Source organism: Arachis hypogaea, chromosome 7, assembly GCF_003086295.3.
Source record: "Arachis hypogaea cultivar Tifrunner chromosome 7, arahy.Tifrunner.gnm2.J5K5, whole genome shotgun sequence".
In the NCBI taxonomy this organism is placed as follows: domain Eukaryota; kingdom Viridiplantae; phylum Streptophyta; class Magnoliopsida; order Fabales; family Fabaceae; genus Arachis; species Arachis hypogaea.
Window position 1 is genome coordinate 75020432 of NC_092042.1, and position 24535 is coordinate 75044966.

A 24535-nucleotide genomic window follows, 5' to 3' on the forward strand; every position below is an offset into this window, starting at 1 on the left:
TCTTTAAGTTAATATATTCTTTAAATCCTTGTTCTCTGCTCTCCGATGGCAGAGATTCCTGTGGCAGACAATCTCTTTAAGTTAATATATTCTTTAAATCTTTATTCTCTGCTTTCTTGGGGCAGAGATTCCTTTTCTTAAAAAAACCGAACTCAAAACAATACTTAAAACAAAATATCTCCTTACAAAATTGAATTTAAAACATTAGGTTTTTCATAATAAATTGAGTTTAAAAATAGAATACACCTTTTCTCAACTAAATAAATCTCAAATAATTTAATTTTCCAAAACCAAATCTTTTAAAATAATTTTTCAAATAAAACCTCAGATTTTGTAAAATTTCGACAGCATTTCTTCTAAAATTCAGGCTTTTCCACCCTTCAAGCTTCCAACCTTACCACCTTTCAAATTCTTTTCAAAACATTTCCAAATAACAAATCATTTTCTCCAAAACTAAGCCTCTTTCTATTTCAATAAAATTAGCTCGATTCAAATCTTTTGCTTTTGAAATTTAAGGAAATTCATTTCTTCATTCAGACTTTATAAATCCCTCCGACCAAACTCGTTTAACATTTAATACCAACCAAAATCACCTGCTCACGTATTTTTACCAGCCCTTCATCAGCACCTATTCACCATCATACTAACACCAAAATCAGTTACCATCCACTTTCATAACCATAAATCCCAACATCAAACACAGTCTCAATTCAACTCCAATTCATAAACTCAATTCATATTTTAATTTAAGAAGCAACACCAAATTAACCAACACTCACAATTACAATCAATTCCCATAAATTAGACACAGAAAGCACGTATAAATTATTTGTAATTACTCAATAAGCTTTTTGGCATTTTTAAATTAAAAATTTATAATTTAAAAAATAAAATTTCCTATCTTCGTATGAAATCAAAATCATCGAAAGCTCCGGAGAAACGTTCCTTTTGTTTCCTTAGCTTGATGGCTTCGGCCTTTCTTCTTCTTTTCTTTTTTTTTTTTGAATAATAATAATAATAATAATAATAATAATAATAATAATAATAATAATAATAATAATAATAATAATAATAATAATAATAATAATAATAATCAATGTAAATTTTATATATAAAATAGTTTTTAATAAATAATTCAATTTACTAGAATAAGTCATAATTAAATTAAACTTCAATAATAATAAAATTTTATTTGATTATTTTTGGTAAAATAATAATTTTTTTAAAAACAAAATTGTGATAAATATAATAACACATAAATAACTAATTATTTAATTTTTTAAAAATTTGGAGTCTTACATGGTGAACATAAACGTGGCATCAATTATGAGACTAATGTAAGAAGCTATGAATTTGTATACCTTTAAGTAATACTTGTAGGCAAGGTTACGAGAACCAGACCGGTTAAAGAACCAGTAGAGTGACTGGTTCATTGGTTTAATGGTTCGACCGGAGTTTAACCGGAGTTCAACCAGTTTAATTAAATATTAAATAAAATTATTAAAAATTAAATATATAATTTCAAATTTTAAAAAAATCATCAATAAAATTATTTCAGATAATTTAACAAAACACCATCAACTATCATCCATCAAAATTTAAGAGAAGTAAAACAGCAGAACAAAATTATCCCAGATTCACTGAAATCAACCATCAACAATTATTCCAATTACATAACAATTATAGAAACCAAAAACTTAACACACTAAAGTTTGTGTGACCTACTATTGTGGTATGAAGAAATGCATTGAGTGAAAAGTCCAAAAAGAAACCATGGAGGTCTTGAGTTACTGGGATGTCAATATGAAAGATCTCTGGAGAAAATGTTCCCATCAATGCAAAGTGCCACATGCTCAATTCTTGGAGGTGAGGCAATAACAACAAAGCATTGAACCATTCATGTCGAAAGATAGTGAAAGATCAAGAGTAACCAAGCATGTAAGTTAAAAAATCTCTATTGGAATTGTCCCGCAAATCCAGCATGTGACAAGTTTAAATAAGTCAAGTTCTCCAATTAACAGAGGTAGCAACAACATTATTCTCCCCTGAATCCTCACGAGTAATCAGCCATCTTCATCAATCAGCAACAAAAATATAAAACAAGAAAATTTTCAAAAATAATTTCTTATAATTCAAAAATAGAAAAATCAAAAACAAAAAATAACCTCAGAAAACCATGAACAAATAAATAATTCAGCAACCAAAATCATGAAGCAGCAAACAAATAAATTATAAACAAATAATCTCAGAAAATAAAAAATCAAAATCATGAATCCAACAAACAAATAAATCATGAACAGGTAACAAATAAATCAAATCTTGAATCCAGCAAACAAATAACAAATCGCCATGAGAGAGATAGAGAGAAAGGACGTTGAGCTCCGACCCTCAAACAAAGAGAAAACTCGAAGAGAGAGACTGACACTTACAAATCGAGCAGCGACGACAACGAAGCAGTCCTTCGCGGTGGCGATGCCAACAGTTCAGACTCGACGTCGAGGGGAGGTGACGATAATAGGTGTTGTTGACCTTGAAGAGAGAGACAGAGAGAGATTGCCGAAGAGACGACGACCGGCCAACGGCGACAAAAAGAGTAACAATCCGAAGAGACGACGACCAACAGACGGCGACGAGGAGAAGAACGATGAGAAGAGTGCGACGGTAGGATAGTGATGGTGGCTGGGTTTAGGGTTTCTCAGAGACGGAGAGAAAGGGGAGGGGAGGGGTGGGGTGGGGTGAGAAGAGTGCGGCAGTGGAAGAGTGATGGCGGCTAGGTTTAGGGTTTCTCAGAGACAAAGAGGGAGAGAAGGGGGAAGGGTGGGGTGGGGGTGGGGGTAGGGGTGGGGTGGGCTGGGTATCTGTTGGGTTGGGTTTTATATATATATTATAAAAAAACCGGTAATCTTGAAAAATCCCAGTCGGTTCCGATGGTTCACCGGTTAACCGCCGATTCGGCCGGTTCTCAGTCCGATTTTTTGCTGAACGGTTTTACAGTGGAACCGAACCGACCAGATGACCGGTTCCCAGTTAACCTGATTGAACCGGTCGGTCCGGTTCGGTTTTCAGAACAATGCTTGTAGGTGATGGGGCCATGTTTTCTGGGAACCCTATGAGGATCTGGGTTGGGATCTTTTGGTTCATCGTTCCTTTTGTCTCTTTTCAACTTTGGTCTCCTAATTTGCTTCTTGTGTACTAGGGGTAATATAGGAGGTAGATTAACATGTTGCCAGTATTCTTGACTTGGAACAGACTGGATAACAAACTGATATGTGCTATTATATGTCCCCATAGAGAGCCAATTGTGTGCATGTTCCTCTGGTCTCTTATTCTGGTATGCAAGGGCAGCACATGCATGCCTATATGGCAACCCAGTCAGTTGCCAAAAACTGCAACTACATGTCCTCTTTCCAATATCTACCATAAATTTGTGTGGCAAGCTCTAAACTTCATAGATGTTTCCAAGAGCATCTTCAGTGGAAAATGGCCTCCACTTGTTACTCTCTCTTTTCTCTTTCTCCAACCTACTCTGCTACACAGGAGTTATGACTCCATTATATTCCACCAAGGCCTTCTTGTTTCTAGCAATGATGCTCATCATATAACACCTCACCTCTTCAAGCATAGTTATAATATGCTTTCCCCTCTTCAACCAAAATTACAAGATTTTCTCAAAATCCAAACCAAAACATGAATTGAAAAGAGAAAACAAAATTGGGCAGATGATTTCGAGATATTCACTATAATAACTAGATAGAATCAAAGAGCTCAATGAGAATTTCGTGTGGCCATAAACGGCTCGTCAATCGTAGTTCCGAAGAGAAAGTTGTGGTGCTTTAAAGATCCATGGTGGACTCTGCAGCTTCCCTTTCAAGAGTTTCACTCAGATTTTTACTAGCCTTATAAAGTCTAGCTTGTTGCAAGCGCCGCTTCAAAGTCCTTTCAGGTTCAGGATCAAAATTTGTAAGAGGTTCCTTGTCTTTATTCCTGCTTATAAATAGACAGAAGACAAGAAAAGTGGGATTCTCTACGTCAGAGTGTATAGAATTCCCAATGAGGTAACCTGTGTAAAAAAAAATGAAATAAAACACTTACTAATTAAGGCTAAATTTTCAAAAATGATGACTAAATTTAAGTTAGAAATTTCAAAATTTACTAAGAAAATTAAACAGGAAAATCAAAATAAAATTAACTAGGTAACACCAAACTTAATTTCAGAAATTAAGGAAAAATAATAGTACTAAATTTTTTTCGAAAATTATAAAGCAAAAATTAAATAAAATGAAACTAAAATGCCTAATCTAAACAATGAAACAACTAATAGTTGTTAATCACAGTCAATCCTTGGCAACGGCGCCAAAAACTTGGTGCAGAATTTATAACTACAAACTAACCGGCAAGTGCACTGGGTCGTACCAAGTAGTACCTCAAGTGAATGAGGGTCGATCCCATGAGAATTGATAGACTAAGCAACAATGTTTAAGTGATTTACTTAGTTAGATAAACAGAAAAGAGTGTTGAGAGTTCGATTGCATCAAACAGTAGTTCAGAGAATCAGAAAACAAGCAGTAAGTTGAGGTGAAGTATATATGGGGAAAATAGTTAAAACTTTAGAGATATCTATCTTCCGAATTGACTTTTCTTATTAACTATTTTATTCATGCAAGATTCAATTCATGGCAAACTATATGTGACTAAACCCTAATTCCTTAGACCTTTTTAGTCTCCTCTAACTTTCATCAACTGCCAATTCCTTGGTCACTTAATTCCAATTAGAGGGTGAAGTTTAATTCTATTTTATATGCCACAAAAAACCTAATCACCCAAATATAAGAGGATTATATGTCACGTATCTCGTTAAGTTTAGATAATTAGAAATTTAGGAGAAATTATTTTCAAGCTATTGTTCAAGTAAAGAGATTTTCCAAGTTATACAAGAACTCAATTAGAACAAGGGTTATACTTCCGTTCCACCCATGTTCATAAGATTAAGAACGAAAACAATTCTTGAAATAGAAATCAGAATATGAATTAAAATAGAAAATAATAGTATCAATCCATACAATAGACAAAGCTCCTAACCTTAACAGTGGAGGTTTAGCTACTCATGGTTCAGAGAGAAAACTAAGATTCAGAAAAACTGTAAATTGTGGAATGAGGTAGAAGAGAAGAGCAGAGCCCGAAGGGCTGATTCTTTTCTCTTTTATATATAATCTTAATTAATGTAAAATATGTTTTCTAAAACTAAATAATATGTTTTCCTATTTTTAAATAAAATAAAGTTAAATAAAAAATCAATAGAGATCTTCGCGCAAGCCTTGATGGATGAAAAGGGGACCACTTTGCTTCTTATTGTTGGCGCCTAACCTGGAAGGGAGTGGCGCCTAACTTGGAGGTGGCCGAATTGGATTGATTGTTGTGGTTGATGTTGGTGCCTAACTTGGTTGAGAGTCACGTCTAACTTCATGCTGGCAGTGAGGAATGAGTGTTGTTGTTGTGTTTGGCGCCTAACTTGAGAAACCTCAAGTTAGGTGCCACCTTGGCCGTGTCATGCATAAAGATTTCCTTGTCCTGGCTCCATACTTGGTAAAACCCAAGTTAGGTGCCACTTGTGCAGCCTTGGATTCATGGATTATGTTCATCTTGGCGCCTAACTTGAGAAACCTCAAGTTAGGCACCACCATTGCTGAGTTTCTAGAGAAGAAGTATGGACTATTATACATTGCTGAAAAGATATAAAAGTTAGCTTTCCAATGCCACTAAAATCACATCAATTGGACCTCTGTAGCTCTAGTTATTCAGGTTAGAGTGCAAGGAGGTCAGGGTTAACAGCATCCTTCGCTTTCTTCTCTTTTTCTACAGAAACTCCATCAAATCCATCCAAATGCTACCTGAAATAAACAGAATTGCACACGACTCAAAGTAGCATCTATGGTGGCTAAAAGATAATTAATTCTTGATTAAACTCAACAATTTGAATGCAAATTCACTAGAAAAAGATAAGAAAGATGCTCACGTATAAGAGCCAAGTGGATAAAAGAAAGAGGGAGTTTACATCAAAGATTGTATCATCAAAGGAAAGTTCCTTAAAACTCTTCTCATTTATTTCTAGAATTTATTTTATAATGTTTGTCATTAAGGGGGAGATTGTTGAGTTTGAAGAACTAATAACGATTATTTAATGATGACTAAATATTATTATTGGTGTTAAAAGCCCAATTGTGTGTGTAATTTAATTTGTTAGTGGTGCAGTAATTGATAAACTCCATTTTTAGGGTTTATCTTGTGTTGAATTTAGAGCATTTTGATAACCTTTTCTCACATTTAGCCAATGAATTAGCATAGTTTTGTAATCTCTCCCATATTTGTGCTTGAATGTAAAAACATGCTTTTTAGCCTTTAATTTGGTAATTTTAATTCATCCTTGATTCCATAAGATGCCTTGAGGTGTTTTCTAGTAATCTCAGGTTAAAATAGGCTAGGCATGGATCAAAGGAGCAAGGAAGGAAGCATGCAAGTGGAGAGAAGTATAAAAAGCCAAAGAAGTAACCTCGGCCAAGGACGCGCACGCGCACAAGGCGCTCGCGCGCACATTGCGAATTTGGCCAGGGACGCGTACGCGTACCGTGCGTGTCCGCGCCGATCGCCGCACGTGAGTTTTAAACAGAAAATGTGCCCAGCGATTTCTGGGAAGCTGTGGGGCCCAGTTACAACCAATTTTGGCGCCAAAGTACTTTAAAGGACCAAGGATTGAAGGGGATTGACACACTTAGAAACTTTTCACTCATTCATACACATTAGGATTAGTTTAGAAGTAGTTTCTAGAGAGAGAAGCTCTCACTTCTCTCTAGGATTAGGATTAGGATTAGGTTAATCTCTCCTCTTAGATTTAGGTTTAATTCATGTTTTGATTTGCTTTTCCTCTATCAATTGTTACTCCTTTCTTCTTCCTCTCTCTAGTTTTGTACTTTAATTCTTGTAATTTTTCACTTTGTTGTGGATATATCTTTGTTCTCTTGTTTTCTTTCAATAATGCAATTTGAGGTAATTCATGATAATTGTGATTTTCTTGATTGTTGTTGTTAATTCTTTGCATTTAATTGTAGTTAGAATTCTTTCTTGTTGTGATTTACTATATTTTTCTTTTGTACCTTCCAAGTGTTTGATGAAATGCTTGGGAGGATGTTAGAATAGAATTTTATGTTCTTGGCTTGGGAAGATAACTTAGGAACTCTTGAATTACTAATATCCAAGTGATTGATAGTTGATAGCCATTGACTCTAGCCTTCATTAATTCAATTAGTGGAAAGCTAGGATTTATGGATGTGGATTGATATAATTCACTTGACTTTCCTTTGCTATTAGTTAGAGGATGACTTAGTGAAATTGATCCTTGTAACTATCATAATTGTGATTAGTGATAATGATATAAGTCCTTGATCATCAAACCTTGCCAAGACCATTTTGTTAATAAAATTTCATTACCATTTACTATTCATGTTTCTCATCTAAAATCCCAAAATAAACAAGTTCATAACCAATAACAAGAACACTATCTTGCAAGTCCTTTGAGAGACGACCCGAGGTTTAAATACTTCGGTTTATAGATTTTAGGGGTTTGTACTTGTGACAAACAAATTTTTGTATGAAAGGATTATTGTTGGTTTAGAGACTATACTTTACAATGAGATTTCATTAGTGAAATTCTAAACCGTCAAAAATCTAATCATCAGTAATCCAAAGAAAACAAACAGACCCAACAACAAACTAATGAAGCCCAGAGTAATAAGAAATCTGGATGGCTGGTGTGAAGAAATGAATTGGACCAAACACAAGTATAGGGCCCAACTGGTGATCCAATTTTATTCATTTAATTTGGTTACTAACTAAAAAATGAAGCTCCATTTGCATTTGAACTAAACACAAGCCACCGAACTAAAGAGAGGATTACCAAAATCAAGCAAGTCAATTAGCTTGGGCTTCAAGAAAAGATCACATCCTTAGACTACATCAGAGAAAGTTTTTCTCATTTGTGCTTCATTGAAGATTGTTGAAGAAATCCTCTTTTTGTATGCACCAAATGGAAAATCTGATTCAAATGGATGTTATGGAGCTTTGCAACAGATCAATGGACAAGAAAACAATTTGAAGCCAAAGCTTTGATATACGGCTCAGATTCAAGAAGAAATATGAAAAAAGATGAAAGAGAAGATAGAAGGTGTGGATGCATGTATGGTTCAATCACTACTGCTGTTGATTTTTGGGGAGAAGAAGTCAAATATACTGAAGTCAAGTTTCAAGCTTTGGAAGTTTTACTCTTCTATTAAATGGGCAAATGGCCAAGGATTTGAGCAAGGAGTTAGAGCACAAAGTTTGGATTTATTACAAAGCTAGACCTTTTTCTCCTTCTTGGTTCTCTGTTGAATATTGGTGCACGAAATTGACTCCACAATATTTGCACAGATAGACCGGCAAGTACACCGGGTCGTCCAAGTAATACTTCAGGAAAGTGAGGATCGATCCCATGGAGATTGTTGGTTTGAACAAGAAATCACTATCTTTTAGATCTTAGTCAGGCGGATAGAAAATATAGTTGTTGTGGAAAAACGCATAAAAACAGAATAAATAAAGTATTACTGGATAGATGTGAAATCAATTGATAAGAGAATGGTTGAGGCTTCGGAGATGCTTCCTCCTTCTGGATCAACTTTTCTCACTATCTACATCAAATTTTGATGATTCATTTCATGGCAGGCTGTAAATGATTAACGCCAAGTCAGCGGTCATTAATCTCCTCTGCTTTAGATCAAATGTCGGGTCAACATTCATCAAATCTAAATGAGGGTGAAGCTTTAGCAGTCCATTCCCTTGGTGATCCTACTTAAAGCACCACAGACAAGGTCGGATCTTCCAGATCAGAGAATGATGTTCCAATGATTCTAGCCTATACCACAAAGGCCCTAATCACCCCGCACCTTGGCTGCACTGATGTCTGCAAATACCCAACCAAGTCGTGAATTAGCCGTCTAAGAGATGTATAATCAAGCTTGTGGTTCAGTATTATCCCGTCAAGGACTCGCAAGAACCCATGTGAAATAGGGATGACGGTCAAGTTACACTCCCAATTCATTAGGATGAAGAACGAAGATACATCTTAGAATGGAATCAAGCATAGATTGAAATAGAATAGTGATATTATTAATCCATAAGAATCAGCAGAGCTCCTAACCTTAACCTAGGAGGTTTAGTTGCTCATAGCTTACAGACTAGTAATGTAAAATGTGTAGAGTGGCCAAGAACTCCTAACAAGGGTGAACTCTTATCTATATATACTAATCTAATAACTAAGCATTATAGAAATAAGATAAACTAGTCTTGTAGTACAAAAATCCACTTTCTGAGCTCACTTGGTAAGTGTTTGGGCTGAGCTTGAGTGAAGTCATGAGTTGGTTCTCCTTCTGGGGAGTTGGACGCCAGCTTGGGACTCCTGAATGGGCGTGGGACGTCAGCTGCTTCCTTTTGGGTGTTGGACGCCAGGGATGGGGTTGGTGGCTGGCGTTGAATGCCAGTTTTAGGCCTTCATTTCTAAAGCAAAGTATAGACAATTATATATTTCTAGAAAGCCCTGGAGTTAGCTTTTTATAGCCGTTGAGAGCACACCATTTGGAATTCTGGAGCTACAGAAATGCTCATTCGAGTGCATAGAGGTCAGAATCTGACAGTATTTGTAGTCCTTTCTCTGTCTCTAAATTAGACTTTGTCAAAACTCCTCAATTTCAACCAGAATTTACCTGAAATCATCATAAAACACAAAAACTCAAATTAGAATCCAAAAATATAAATTTTGCACTAAAACATATGAAAATATAATAAAACTTAAATAAAACATAATGAAAACTATATGAAAATGATGCCAAAAAGGGTATAAAATATCCGCTCATCAAATATTCTACTTTCTCAGTTTTATCTTTCTTTGTTTTATGGAAAACGACATTAATGTGAGGAATTAAGAAAAAGCGATAGAGAGAAAAGGCAAAGGGAGTTTGACTTAGAAAAAAGCCGAATATTTATTTCAGAAATTCTTTTTATGTTTTTTTGTTTTGTTTTCATGACCCTGAGGGGATTCCCTTACTAAGTTGGGTAAGCACTTAGTGGTTGAAAATCTAGGAGGTGAACCTAGTCAAATCTGGCTTGGGTAGGAGTTGGGTTTGTTCCAAATAAGATTGGGTTGATTCCTAGAAAAATTGGTGTTTGTAATATTTGAATAACTGTGAAAATTGTAACATCCTAGCACACAGAGCTTTATGCCTAGGTCGTAAACTAAAGGTGGTGAGATGCTACGATCTCTAAAAACAAAAAAAAATACATACATATATATAAAGCAAAGATAGTATATCTAGGAACCTTGAAAGAAAAAGATGAACAAAGCAACACTGAAAACGTGTCACACTCGAGAGGAGTTAAGATAGAAGGCTTATACAAAAAATCGAATATATATATATATATATCAAGCTCTAAACTCGACTTGGGAAGCAAAGGACGGCTAGAAAAATATATATACAACCCAAAATTAAACCAAAAGATAAAATACCAATCCTAATTATCTAAATCAACCTCGAGGAGGGAAATACAAGTTTTAATACAATAGTGGAAAATATATATATAAGCTTTTGAAGGAGTCTCCAACACGCTCAGTAATGTGTCTCACGTCTTGCATCTGAAAAACAACAAATACATATGGAATGAGAACCGGAGGTTCTCAGTATGGTAACAGTACCAAATAGATAAGATATAAGGCTCCAAAAAGCCAAAGGTAATCCTAAATTTCTACAACCTAGATCAAAGCTTAGAATTCTCACTAACAAGAAATATGGTAATTCTACTTAGAAATTCTAATCTATCTCTTCAATTCTAGTTCTCTACAAACATCCCAATCGCCAGTTTGAAACAACCCTCAGTGTCACCTCTACTAGCATGAGGGATCTCTCAAAGCAAATATATACAAGGTATACAAATAATACATAATTAAGAAAACAGATACAATATTTAAGTCACATAGCATATAAATATAGATAAACAATTAGACCAACCCAAACACTAACATGCATACTCAAACAAATCATATAATGCACATGATGCATGTCTACCCTATAGTCGATAAGTCTCATCTGTCGGTTATACAACCAAACCAGACATGTCCGGTAGCGAATCCTAGACAGTCCCTGCATGTATGCATCTCTAAGAGTCTATTGGGGGATTCATCCGGTAAGATATAAGTGTCCGACTATATCTTGCAACGGAGAGTCAATAGAATCTCAAATATCAACTTGGAGCAAGTGGGGGCGAGCTACTGCGTTTACCCAGGGAGACTCGTGACTCGGATAAATATCAATTACCAACTTGGAACAAGTGGGACGAAATCACAACTCTTGCGTCTACCCAAGAAGCTCAAATCATTTGATCTCGGAGCAAGTGGAGCGAACCATACTGTTGCATCTACCTGGAGAGCCTCAACAACCAACCCGGAGCAAGTGGGGCGAGCCACACCCTTGCATTTATCCAGGAAGTATGTTCTCATATATCCAAGAGGTACAAAGGAGGGGATCCTAACCTCCCACTATCTGGCTGGAGGTGATTTTACAATACTAGGAAGAACAAAAGAAGGAGATCCTCACCTTCCACCATCTCAATGGGGTCGCACTTTCGAGAAAGAGTGCTCAAGATGAAACAACCATGCCCAATTCAGTTTCATAATCAAAAAATAGTTTCATAATCAAAATATGCTTCTTCAAATTTATCTCCATTATACTTCGATATGTCTTCTTTAATCTACTCAGTACACACCAAAAAATATTCTAGCTAATCCATCCACAATACTCTACAATCCTAAGTCACTGGCTCTAAATTCATAACCAAAATACCCCTTTTATTTCACCCAATACTCTCTCGCTCGTCCCACAAAGGCTAAGCACTAGCTAGGGAATCTTAAGCAGTGTTTACGAAGATTTAGAAAGCTAGAGGAAAGGCTGAAAGCTCACAATTGCAATTTCAGCAAAACAGGGGCCATGCGTACGCATGCCACCCGCGTATGCGAGCTCATGAGGCAGGGAGTAATCCCCCCGTCATGTGGCACTACCGCATACGTGAGATTGCATATTTTTCAATGCCGCGAACGCGAGATATCTGGACAGAGCCCAATACTCGCATCGCGTGACACTGTCGTGTACGCAGGCATATCAGTTTTGCTAAAAGTTGTTAAGTTCAGAAAATCAATTTTTCACACTAAACTTCAATCGCACATAATTTTTTCGTTAAAAATATTTTATTCAAGACAAATTTTACAAGACTTGGGGGTCCGAAAACCAAGTTATGACCTGTCGAAGTTAGTTAAAAATAGAATTTTACCAAAAATTGCCAAATCCTCTAGTTTTCAAAACTCTCAATTCAAAATCAACCCAACTATACCCAAATCAATATCAACCATACCAAATTCAACCCCTTCAACACCTAACAAGTATTATTTTCAAATTATCAACCTATTCAACCCAAATCTAAACACTCACTTTTAAATCAATTCAATCCACCATTCAAAGTTCAATCAAAATTTCCATCAATCATCATAAAAAATCAAAATTATCATCATTCAATAACACCACAATCATTATTCATCATATCCTATTTTACTTTATCAACTTCAATCTTCAACATCAACCTCATTCACTAATTTCACTCACAAAACTACCAACTTCACAATTTATACATTTAACACCAAATTCAACAATTTTCAATAATCAATTAACCAATTCATGTAATTCAAACCTATCTTAAGGGTCACTAGCTTAAGTTTCACACAGCATTATATATTAGATACAAGAAACCGAAACCATACTTTGACCAATTTTTTCCAAGCTCAAAACATCACAATTCAAGCGTCCAAGACTTCGAATCAAATCCAATAAGTTTTAGCCACCAAAACTTTATTCCAAGTGCTCTAATTCACATGTACTCAATCTAATTTCATACAATGTATCAAAATTAAATACTAGGGTTTATTAATTCATCAATTCACAAGGATTTAGTGGTTTATCACCTTACCCACCGATAATTGGGGCAAAACTCAACAATCACCCAATGGCAGACTACACCTAAACCACCAAAATCATGAAAATTGCTCAATATCCAAACCAGATTCGCATAAATAAGGAAAATGGAGAACTAGGCACAAAATTAAGATATTCTTACCACTTTGTTCGAATATAATTAAAGAGTTCGGCGAGGTGATCGCATGGCCGTAAACGGCACACAAATCGGAGCTTTGCAGAAAAAGTTATGAGAGATTGAAATTTGAAGTGGATAAGGGTTTGTTTATTGATTCTCCTCTTCCTCTTCGGCGTGTTTCTCTATGAATGAAGGGGAGAGTCGTTGAGCTACGGTTTTATATGTTGGGCTTGGCCCAATTTGAGTCCGATTCAATTAATTTAGTCCATTGGCCCAATTTTGAACCAAAATCTTTAAAATTAGTGTTTTAATTCGTATTTTAATTATTTTTACTTTTTTAAATTATAAAAAAAATTTAATTTCTTTGACTCATAATTAATATATTAGTTAATTATTTATTAATTTATTGAATTTTACAAAAATTTTACCACTGATATGGAGGAGATTGGATATAGATTATATTGCACATGGTGACTGAATCAAGATACATGGCTGTGTGATTCTCTCTTCTCTACTCTCTTCTAATTTTTTGTAATAAGAAACAAAATAAAAATGTCTCCTGCTTTGTATGATTCTCAAATATCAGAACTATTTTACACCAATAAATTATTTTATTTTTGAACGAATTATGAAGAAACAAAATAAAATTATCTCTTAATTTTTTACTTGACATACTTTAGCAACGAAATTTTTTAAAAAAGACAACAAAAAAACACAAAAAGAATGATACCATAAATTCAACCCAATATTTTTTATGCTATTCTAAAACCTTCATATATGTATTGAAGTCTTCTTTTTTTCATGTACATTGTAATGTTACAAACGGTAAATAATTGATCCTTGATGGAAATATCAAAAGGGATTAATTATTTGACTTTTGGTACATAGTTATTTGTTTCTCTCAGTCGAGAGCTGGAAGAAACTAATTTTAAAAAAAAAAAGTTGGTTCAATGGGTTTGAGAGAGGTGTAATGTGTTTAGGTGGCTGCAGTAGGAGTCTTTACGAAGCTAGTATATATATATAGGTGTTATGTGAATGGCATGGGGTGTGAGTTCATGCAGGTACCGCTTAAGAACTTCATACTCAAGCAGGGACAAGCATCATGGGCGAGTGGAGGTCTCGGCTTCACCAATTTTTATTTTAAAAAATTAATAGTAATAAATTATTGTGTATAATTTAATTTAAAAAAAATTATTTAATATTTAATTTAATATAAATAAAAATTTCATCCAATTTAAATATTAATAATTTTTAATATTTAAATGATAAATAATAATATTAAAAAAATTTGAAAAAGATATTATTAATAATATTTTTTAATTAAATAAAAATTTTCAAATTTTATAAAGTGAATTATTTTTTTTGTGACCATTTTTTTTATTCATTTGGTATTAATTTTTTCTGTTTCAACTGTTACAACTAAAAGATTTTTTTCAATTATGAATATTGTGAAAAATAACTAATTTCTTGTTAATTGTCTTTTAATTATACCGAAAAGAAAATTACTGAAAAATTTGACACAAATTTGATTATCGATGAATTTTATGATACGAAAAATCGACCACTTCGTTAGTAAAAAGTACATACATATTTTTTGTACTTTAAAATATATTTTCTATCGATATATTTTTGTAATACATCTTATATTATATCATTTTTTATATAATTTTTAATATTATATGTGTTATTGACCCTATGAAAACATTTTTGGATCCGTCCTGTTACTCAAAGAACCTGCATTAGGTGTTGGAACATTCAAAATATATGTAGGAAAAAAGATGAGTTCAAAGAGAGGAAGAAATGGATACAAGAAGCTGAGTAATAATAATAACAATTGGGTGCAGTGGCTATAGCTAGACCGAGACATGCATGTTATGAGGTAGTGGTATGCTTAAATCTAAAAAGCTCAAGGCAATATGGTAGAATAGGCATATAAGAAACGACTTTTGAGAACTACCAACGGACTTGAAGTAGTGTTGATTTTGATTGCAGGGCAGGGCTTCATAATTTCAATAGTTTTCTTTAATATGGTAGAATAATGCTTTTCTTACGAACTTATTAATGTGTTGCATGTTTGGTGTGGGTTGTTTCAGTGTGTTATGTTTGGTATATTTTAAATTGTAATTATTATAATTAAAAATTCATATGAATTTTCGTATGTCTTTAATGACAATGTGATGGAATGGATTACAAATTTTTTGTTTTTCTCCTCGTTAAGGGTCGAGTTTGTATGAATGATCTAAAAACAATCTGTATGATGTTGATATGAATTTATTTAATTTGTTTATACAGTGGTAGGTGTTAGATACACTTAACTGTATTTTATTTTATTTTGTCAGAAGATTTATTATTTGATGAAAACTAGTTATAACCTGAAATAAGTACACCAAAATGCCACACATATGATAATATATAATAAGCACAAGTTTTGCCTTGTTCAAGTCATTATATAAAACTAAAACTGTGGTAACTATGAACAATCAAATTGGTCTTACAATAATTGAAACAAGATGAGGACTTGGATAGATGGCTTTTGGCCGCCATTGACTATCTTTTTCTTCATACCTTTCTCATGTATATTTAGATTTTTGGTGGTCTAAAATTCTCTATAAATAATGGCCATTGAATTTTTGAATCGATGACTAAGATTTAAAACTTTTATTAATAATATAATAATTATATTTATATTTAAATATTTTTACAAATACTTCTATTTTAAAATTACATTTTTGTTCTTTATCCTTTCTTTTCTTTTTTTCTCCATCACTCCCTCGTTGTTGCCGCTGACGTCGCTGAAAAGTGGAGTACGACCGCCACAAAGAGCAGCCGCCGTCGTCATCTTCTCAAGCTGCCTCTGCGTGCGCCGTCCTCGCCATTGTCGTCATCTTCACGAGATGCACCGTCCTCACCGTCGTTCATCCGCATCTTGCCGTCGTCGTCTGTGGAGCACGACCGCCACGAGGAGCCGTCATTGTCGTCATTTTCGCGGGCTGTCTCTGCGTGCGCCGTCCTCACCATCATTCATCCGCGTCCTGCCGTCGCCATCTATGGAGTCGCCAGGCTATCGCCGTTCGCCACTTCCAGTGTTGTCAAGAACGAGCGCGAGGGAGAGAGATCCGTCGCCGTCGACGCTGTTCAGTAGGAGAGGAAGAACTGCGACGAGAAATGGGAGCAGAAGCTGTCACGGTGATCGCCATCACCGCTGTTGGGTAGCAGTGGTCAGAGCTACCGCTGATAGAATCCGCGAGAGCTTCTGTCTAAAAAAATGTAAAAAGAAAAAGAAGATAAGAATATTTATTTAATTTACTATTTTATTTTATAATTTTTTTCTAGATCACCAAAAACCTAAATATATTTTTCCCATCTAAAACAAAACCATAAAACAAATGTTGTTCTCGCCACACTTGATTCCACTTATTAGATCCATCACTCTCCATTGGACCAAAAGTTATAAATGTTAGGACACTAACATTTATTGACAAGATAAAGTGCTAGCCATTAACAACGCACTTATTCTTTTTTTTTTTTTTTTTCATTTTTGAGAATATTTAGCGTGCGCGCGCATGTGTTGTTTTTAATTTTAACACACAGAAGTCAGAACAAATAACACAATTATTGATGACTTATTTTTCCTGTGGTTCAAATTTTAAAAAATCGACATCTACTGCCATGTTATTTGTTCACGTTTTGCACAAATTTATGTTGTGCCCACTGCCAATAATACCACTTCTGAATGAAATTGATGAAAAGGTATATTGAACTTTTAGAAGGTTGATTTTTGACCTCCCTTTTTTTTTTCTCTATGATTTGGTTCATCATTGTCCTCCTCACAAGTACCATGAATGTTGCCTCTTTTAAGGCCAATTATGTAACGTTGTCTCTAAGGAAAAGGAAAAATGGGTCATGTAATTAATTGATGCTATGGTACATTGGGTGTGTTTAAAGTTCACACGTGACTTTTCCTATGAGACCACTTGAATACAATGCTTGTCTTGTGTTGGGGGAGCATAAGTGTCGTTATACAAGTTAAAAACTTAAAAACTAATTTTACCTCATCTCTGAAATCTTAAAAAGATTCCATAACTACAAGAATGTGCAACTCTTGGCCTTATTGCATTTAATATTAAGCAGAAAATGTTTGCATGCAAATTATGCACTATGAAGCTGTCCTCCATTAATAGCTTGTTATTCCTGTAAATTTTAGAATATTATTCTTAACGATATATATTTAAAACATAAAAGATCTAAAATATTTTAGACTATTTCATAAAATACTTAAAGGTTCGAAAATACTCTGAAAAATGTTGAAAGACCCTAGGTCTTAAAAAAGTCTTAGAACATTCTAAATAAATATAAATGTGTAAAAGTAATTTAGGTTATCTAAAAGTATTTAGAAAAATATAGATATGTTAAATATTTCTAATAACAATGAATCTGGACCCATTAAATTTAATTCATACAAAAAGTGAATGATTATATATAGGGTGAAAACCATTAATTTGGATGTATATTTCCATTACATTTAACAAACACTTATAAAGTGTTTTAGCCACTAAAACACCCTTTTTTTGTCTTAAGAGATTGAGCAAATCTAACTGTCAAAGTGTCGAATGTTGAAGCGTGTCCAAAGTTGTGACGCTAATCTAATCTAATCAATAAAATTTCAAAATTCACATCATGAAGTTTATGCTACATTATCTCTAGTGCTCACATATTTCTCCACTTGAATAACCTTCAACCTTACAAGGTGAAAAGAACATTTGTACATTCGATTTGCAGAAGATACATGATGAAGCATAAATCAACCCGATGAAATTAAAGAGGCTCCAATCCTTCTGAAAATTTTGCATCAATATACCAAAGGTGAAACTCCAAAGCAACATGCATTCCCTTAACCTGGCCCTTCAGTTTGGCTTCGTTGTTCAAGTTCCTGATAAGGGAAAAAGGATTGACAATAATTATTAATTAGGCACACATAGCGCATTAGCATGAAGGCCATATATAAAGGAGATCTAACTCTCACACAACCTCATAGCATTTCACTTTAGTAAACAAGAAATTTTCTGAAATGCCTACATCCAAAACTCTCCTATTTAGAACTTAACATGCTGGGGAGACCAAAGTGCATATCCGAATTTAAATTTAAATAGACTTTCATGACTGTCTCCATGACAAAACTATTATACCTTCTGGGAAGGAAGAGCGTTGGAGAGTGAACTAAGCTGGCTGCTTTGCATGTTTTCCATTAACAGAACCACAGTCTTCAAATGTGCCATGCTGCATAATTGTAACTCAAAGACTTATCATATGCAAAATATTTTTATAATTTAGTCAAGCACACTGACAATAATAATTCAAAATAAAAAATTCTTTTCTCTCCAAATATGCAAGGCATATTTAGTCAAGCACAACAAGAATAATTAGCAATTTAGCACATCAGTGAAGCTCATAAAACTACACAAGCAACATTGTCAAAATACAATTTTGTATAATTGATTTTAGGTATAATTAATTCTAACATAACTGGTTTTTATGTCTGCTACTTCCTCTCAATGTAATTCTAACACAGTAAAAATTTTCACTTTGATCCAAATTGATTCTAGAGACAAGAATTTGATTCTAGTTGAGAAAAATCAAACATAGATTAAGAAGGAGGTTCCAATTTCTAAACATGTAAGTATAGCCAATCAGATAAGAGGAAGTTCTAACTTTTGCAATCCATTATCCATATATGCATCCAAAGATGATATCACCCGAGGAAGTTGCTCTAAAATCTGCAATTCGAAAAGCAAAAAACCAGCATTACACACACTAGAAACTTGTTTTTGCAGTCATCCACTACCCTGCATCAGATACAAATGTGCACCTGCTCTGTATTCTTCATAGTAGAAACCTTTGCCATAAGGTTCTTGGGAAGTTTAGTGAGTTTGGCCTACAAATGATCGAAGAAAGGAGTCATACATCTTATACTAACGATAATAATGTCAAAAATATGTGCTCTCTAATTAGCTTATTTTTGCGAAGAAAAAAGTGTTATATAAAAACTGCAACATCAAGTTGAGTCAGGCAATCTCAGCTCAACAGTGATGGCAGTGTTTTGTGGGATATGGGACTGCTGGGTTTGGGTGCATCCTACGTGACAACAATGGTAAATGGATTTGGGGTTGCAATGGAAAATGTGTGGAGTTACAGGTACTTCATTCTAAGTTATTAGATATTTGATGTGAATTGAATTTAGCTTGGGAGAATGGTCATCGATCAATAGTGTGAGACTTATTGTCCCAAAGCTTTAGATATTTAACTGGTTTGAGAATGAACTTGTATCATATAGAGGCTTTCGGAATTAATAAAAATTGTAGAAATCATTTCCAAGAGGTGGCTTGTTAGGTTTTGCCTTGTGGCTCACTTTGCGAATTCTGCTGCAGATTTCATGGCAAGAAAGGGTGCTCATAGTGATATTCATTACAATGAATCTGTGCAGCCTTATGATGATGTATGTCCCTTGATTCAGAGGAACATGTTTGGGAACTTTATAGCCCCTAAGTTTCTTTGTTTTCTTCTTTTTATTTTATTTTTTTTTTTTTGGTGTCAAAAGAAAAGAGAAGAAACACAGCCAGATTAGGCTCCACGAATACTTATGGACTAAATTAGCTAAACTGCTCCACGGCTCTAACCACACCGAGCTTCTCACTGCATGCTTGGCCATAAATCTGCAACTGCAGTAGCTGTCCTCTGCACTAATTTAACCTCTGCTGTCCAATTCCAAAGAAGAGTATCATGGATTTTCTGAATCAAATCCCTATCAGCTGCATTTTCATGAAGTCTATGGGGTTGGGATGCTAGAAAAGCATCCACATTGCAGCCTGACAAATAATTTCCTGGCAACCGCACTCTCAGGTCAACACTAAGCCTCTCCAAATAGCAAAAAAACTCACACCGGAGGTCACTAGAAAAGGGGAGGGCATCTTCGATTTACATCTCTAATGACACAGCCAAATCCAGGTAAGTTACTTCTCTCACGCTAGCATCACAATTAATCCTGACTTTATTTCCACTTTTCCCCAATCTCAATATACTCTATCAGTTTCCTTAATCAATTTCACTAAAATTATTTTCTTTACTAATCTCCTCAGGTTTTTTCCCAATCCATTAACTTTACAAATGAAGCCCCCTACAGCCCTACTGTTCATCCAAAAATCAAGGCATAAAATAATACAAAACAATTTACCGAAAAAAGGAAAAAAAAAAACAAATGAAACTTGATGCAGGATATGGAATTTATAATGATAGTAACATTGTTGTCATCACGGCGAATTTGTGTTTGTGAGGGAGAGCGAGAGAGTACCTGAGCCGGAGAAGAGTTCTGCATCAGGTGGAGGAGGTTGGCGGAGGATTGAACCGCCTGAGAGATCTGTTCCATCACCATAGCCTTTGCCGGAGCCTCTCTTGTGCCACTGCCGGCGGAGGCTGATCCCGCCGTCGACATCGATCGCCACAACCGCCCTCTTCTGTCGTTACTGATTGGGTTCTGTTGCCGTCGTTCCATTCTTCGGTTTTATTGATCTATGTAATTTTTTTTAACTTTTTACCGCTGATTAGAGTTACTTCTAAGTCCTAAGTTAAAACTTAAAAGTTTGAAAGGTGAAGTATTTTATTTGGTTTTTGGTCATAGCCTGGGCCTGGAAGCCCAACACAGAGAAACAGGCCTAATAGAAGCATCTAATAGAGTATGCCAAAAACAACTACCAAAAGAGGAGTATTAGAGGGCCAACAAATTTTGTGATTCGTAGTCATCATCTAGTCATTATTGGTGTTTCTAATGATACGAGATTTTATTCCATGATGTAAGATTACTCACTTTTCTTTTGCTAGTTAAATACTGGTCAAATTTTAATAAAAGTATTAGATCCCTGGACTTTCTCATCAATATACACATGGATCCACAAGGTGCGTGGAAAGGCATTTTGAAGGGATAATGAATTTACCCTTCTCACGTAGTCACGTTCGACATGTACAAAAATGCGTACCTATTTAATAAAATTAAAGAAGAAAGGAAGACAAATTGAAATCAAATAGAGAAGCTACGCAGAAGTAATACATGGTAGCACTGAAATAAAGATATGTAAAGCGCATATAATTAGTGCTTGTTACTTGTTAGAGGGACACGTGACAGAGGCAGAGACTGGCCTATTATTCTTGCTTCTCCGTGCAAATTTAATGTTACTGATATTAAGAAAACACTTCCTCCATATAGAGACCTGTGGTATGAGAAAGAAAGTTAAAATTCTTTGCTTTAAACTAAGAAAAACAAGCAGGATGAGTTTCTTATTAAACAATTATGTTGTCTACTCCACTAACTTTCATGGTTAGCTAGTATAATGGTATTGTTACATAGTCTTAGAATTTGCATCAAAATATTGAGAATTTCATTTTTTATCTTAAGAATAGGAGTTACATTTTGTAGCATCTATTGCATCTTTTAGTATGCTACAAACTTCTGAATGTTAAAAGCAAAGAGAACAAAAAATAAAATAAGACTTTTATCACATGAGTTGCAAATTTTTACCATCTCCAGCATTCAACAACATGGTGTGTAATAATTATGTTTTTAAATAAGAAAAAAGAAGAAACAAAAGCAAAAAATTTGAATCATTACTGCACACAAATTAGGCGAAGTTAAGCAAATTTTGACCATCTTATAGAATTCAACATTCTGCACAAGCGGTGGAGATGATTGGAATATTTGCAAAGAAGATAACATTATATCTCAACTATGTAACAGACTTGAAAGCATAAAAATTGATATGTTTCCAATAGCAACGGAAAGCGACCTTTTTCTTTCTCAACAAACATCGCAAAGATTGAAAGGCAGTTCCAACTAAATAAAGAGATGTGATGACAACAAAGGTGTGCTGGACGAGAAGATTTAAAAACATACATCACGAAGATGAGTGAATCTTCCCATTTACTGCTCAATGTTCAAACTATGAATCTTCCCTATAATGCATGAACACTAAGGCTAGATATACACGTTGACTTGTGATGGTATTTAAGTGTGTCTAAACATGTCTGGAATAGAATTTTTTATTTTTTATTAAGACACAGTTGGACATAAACACGTGTATTGGACAAGTATCGATGAGAATCATGTCCGAAATATATCTCCTACGTGGATATAGCAACTCAATAAAGTATTCGAGTTTCATAAGAAAATACAGATCTCAACAAGCTACTGCTTTTATGGAATACAATACAGACTTTAACACTGTGTTTGGATCAAAAAAGTTGAAAGGAAAGGAAATGCAGAAAAGGAAAATGAATGGAAAACTTAGTTAGTTTTCCTTTAACTGGATAAGAAGAAAAATTGGGTGCAAAGAGAAAAAATGACGTGGGACCTATATCCAACTTTTCACTCCATCCATGCGAAGAAAACTAAAGAGAATTTGCAAATAAGGGTAAGATTACAAATTTATCCTTTGTGTTACACTAATATATTATGATTTATATATAATATAGATAAAGGTATTAATGTAATTTTATTCTGTTATAATTTTTTTTCTTTTTTTCATTCAAATAAAAAAAAATTTTCACCTATTTTTTTATTCATTTTCTCTTCATCTAAACAATACAAAAAAAATTTACTTTTTTTTTATTTTCTTTCCTCTCATTTTCTTTCTTCTTATTTTTTATTGGATAAAGTATATCTTTTGTCTTTGAAGTTTGAAAAAAATTTCAAAAATACTCCTAAATTTTATTTTATTTCAATTTTATCCTAAAAATTTTCGATTTGCATTAAATATACTTCTGAAAGATAATTTTTCAAAACATTTAAGACCAATTCAACAACAATTTCATAAGAACCACTCTTAACACAAGCAAATTAAGCATAATTTTTATGCATTATTGTTAGATTGGTCTTAAATTTTTTGAAAATTTAGCCGTTGAGGGTATATTTGATGTAAATCGAAAACTTTTGGGACAAAATTAAAACAAAATAAAATTTTAGAAGTATTTTTAAAATTTTTATCAAATTTCAAGGATAAAAAGTATATTTTACCCTTTTCTATTTTATATCCAAACATAGTGTAAAGGTGCATTTTTTTTTTCTTGTTCGTAGAGAAGAAACGGATATATATGAATGAAAGTAGTAAAAAGCTTCCATTGCTAATTAAACACAAGAACTTGTGAAGTAGGTAAGTGTATAAGAGAAATTCCTGTGCAACTTGAGCATGCTGGGATAATAGAACTTAGTACAAAAAAAAAAGAAAAAGAAAAAAAAAGATAAATTAAGCTATATGGCAATGCTAAGGACTCGCAGCAATAACAAAATATTAAAATTCGAAGTATAAAATATTAAGTTGGAGTTCTTCTGAAATATTGAGGTTTTCACTTTTGTTTAGAAAATTGAAGCTCAATTTTGTCTCATGTATGCACGAGATAAACTAAAACAGTTACTTCTGCATGCAACTATTAATTATAGTATGAAAAAGTGTTAAAAGAAGATCGCCCAAGTCATTTATTCTGGTCCAGTTCCAAAATGAAACCTACATCTGGTCCCAATCACAATTTGTGGTGAGATTTTTCAACTATGATCAATATCCAAGTTACAAATTCATCAAGCACTGACAATTCCAAGAACCAAAAATCCGGGACATTAACAATGACTTTTCTTTTTGTCTTAGTATTTTCACTCAACACACAAAGCCTTTTTCTATTACAAAAAATTTCTCACAAACTCTCACACAGATGCATGCCAAGAACAATTTTCACAAGCATAAGCTCTCACTAGCACACACTAACAAGCAAGATTCACAAAAAACCAAAATCAGCAATGAGAAAAGGAGTACAATGTATGCACATGAATCCTCATAAATTGTATAAAATATGATTGTTAGCTCGGTCTCTCTTTTTCCAAGTTGAACTTGCTGCTCCAATCTCCTTTTCTTTATGATAGAGCATCACCCCACGCAATCTGCAAATAGTGAATTATTTGTAGTAAGAATTAAGTCACATGTATGCCGATAGTTTTTTCTTGTTGTCCATAAAATATATTTTTCTCACAAGTATATTCAGACTCCCTCAGGAGTCAAGCATTGCCTATTAAACTTTCAGCCAGTGAATACAACGAAATATATGCACAATGTAAAGTACATATGAATGTATGATTAATCATATCTGTTAGTGTTTCAGCTATCAGGGAGTAAAAAGCATTGCTAATCTGTAATTCATCAGCAAATAACTAACATAGAAGCTGAAAACTGGGAAGATATCTAGAGAATGAAATAACTTGCAATTATAAATTATAAACAAAGAAATGGAA

At 34.0% G+C, this 24535-nt stretch overlaps 1 protein-coding gene and 1 long non-coding RNA gene across 3 annotated transcripts; one reads left to right on the forward strand and one right to left on the reverse strand.

The window, feature by feature from the left end:
- Positions 1-17663: 17663 nt before the first annotated feature.
- Positions 17664-21300, reverse strand: LOC112703472 (tobamovirus multiplication protein 2B). 2 transcript variants are annotated; one of them, XM_025754935.2, is made up of 5 exons: positions 20561-21300; positions 19082-19147; positions 18925-18989; positions 18402-18492; positions 17664-18145 (listed from the first exon to the last, which is right to left on the reverse strand). In XM_025754935.2, the coding sequence occupies exons 1-5, from the start codon at positions 20759-20761 to the stop codon at positions 18107-18109; spliced, it is 462 nt and encodes a 153-aa protein (XP_025610720.1). In that variant the 5' UTR covers positions 20762-21300; the 3' UTR covers positions 17664-18106. The 2 variants fall into 2 exon arrangements, with proteins under 2 accessions (XP_025610720.1, XP_025610721.1); XM_025754936.3 differs by having other exon boundaries at positions 17664-18128; positions 20561-21049.
- LOC140174515 (uncharacterized) lies at positions 19884-21277 on the forward strand. The gene is made up of 2 exons (XR_011864149.1): positions 19884-20217; positions 20349-21277. It is a non-coding gene; the product is annotated as an uncharacterized lncRNA (long non-coding RNA).
- Positions 21301-24535: the final 3235 nt, after the last annotated feature.

Excerpts from the sequence above, each read along its gene's own strand:
- LOC112703472 (XM_025754935.2), bottom strand. The coding sequence starts at position 20,761 with ATGGAACGACGGCAACAGAACCCAATCAGTAACGACAGAAGAGGGCGG. Across the intron at positions 19,148-20,560 it reads AGAACTCTTCTCCGGCTCAG|GCCAAACTCACTAAACTTCC; the intron begins GTACTCTCTCGC and ends GATCATTTGTAG. Across the intron at positions 18,493-18,924 it reads ATGGATAATGGATTGCAAAA|CATGGCACATTTGAAGACTG; the intron begins GTTAGAACTTCC and ends ACAATTATGCAG.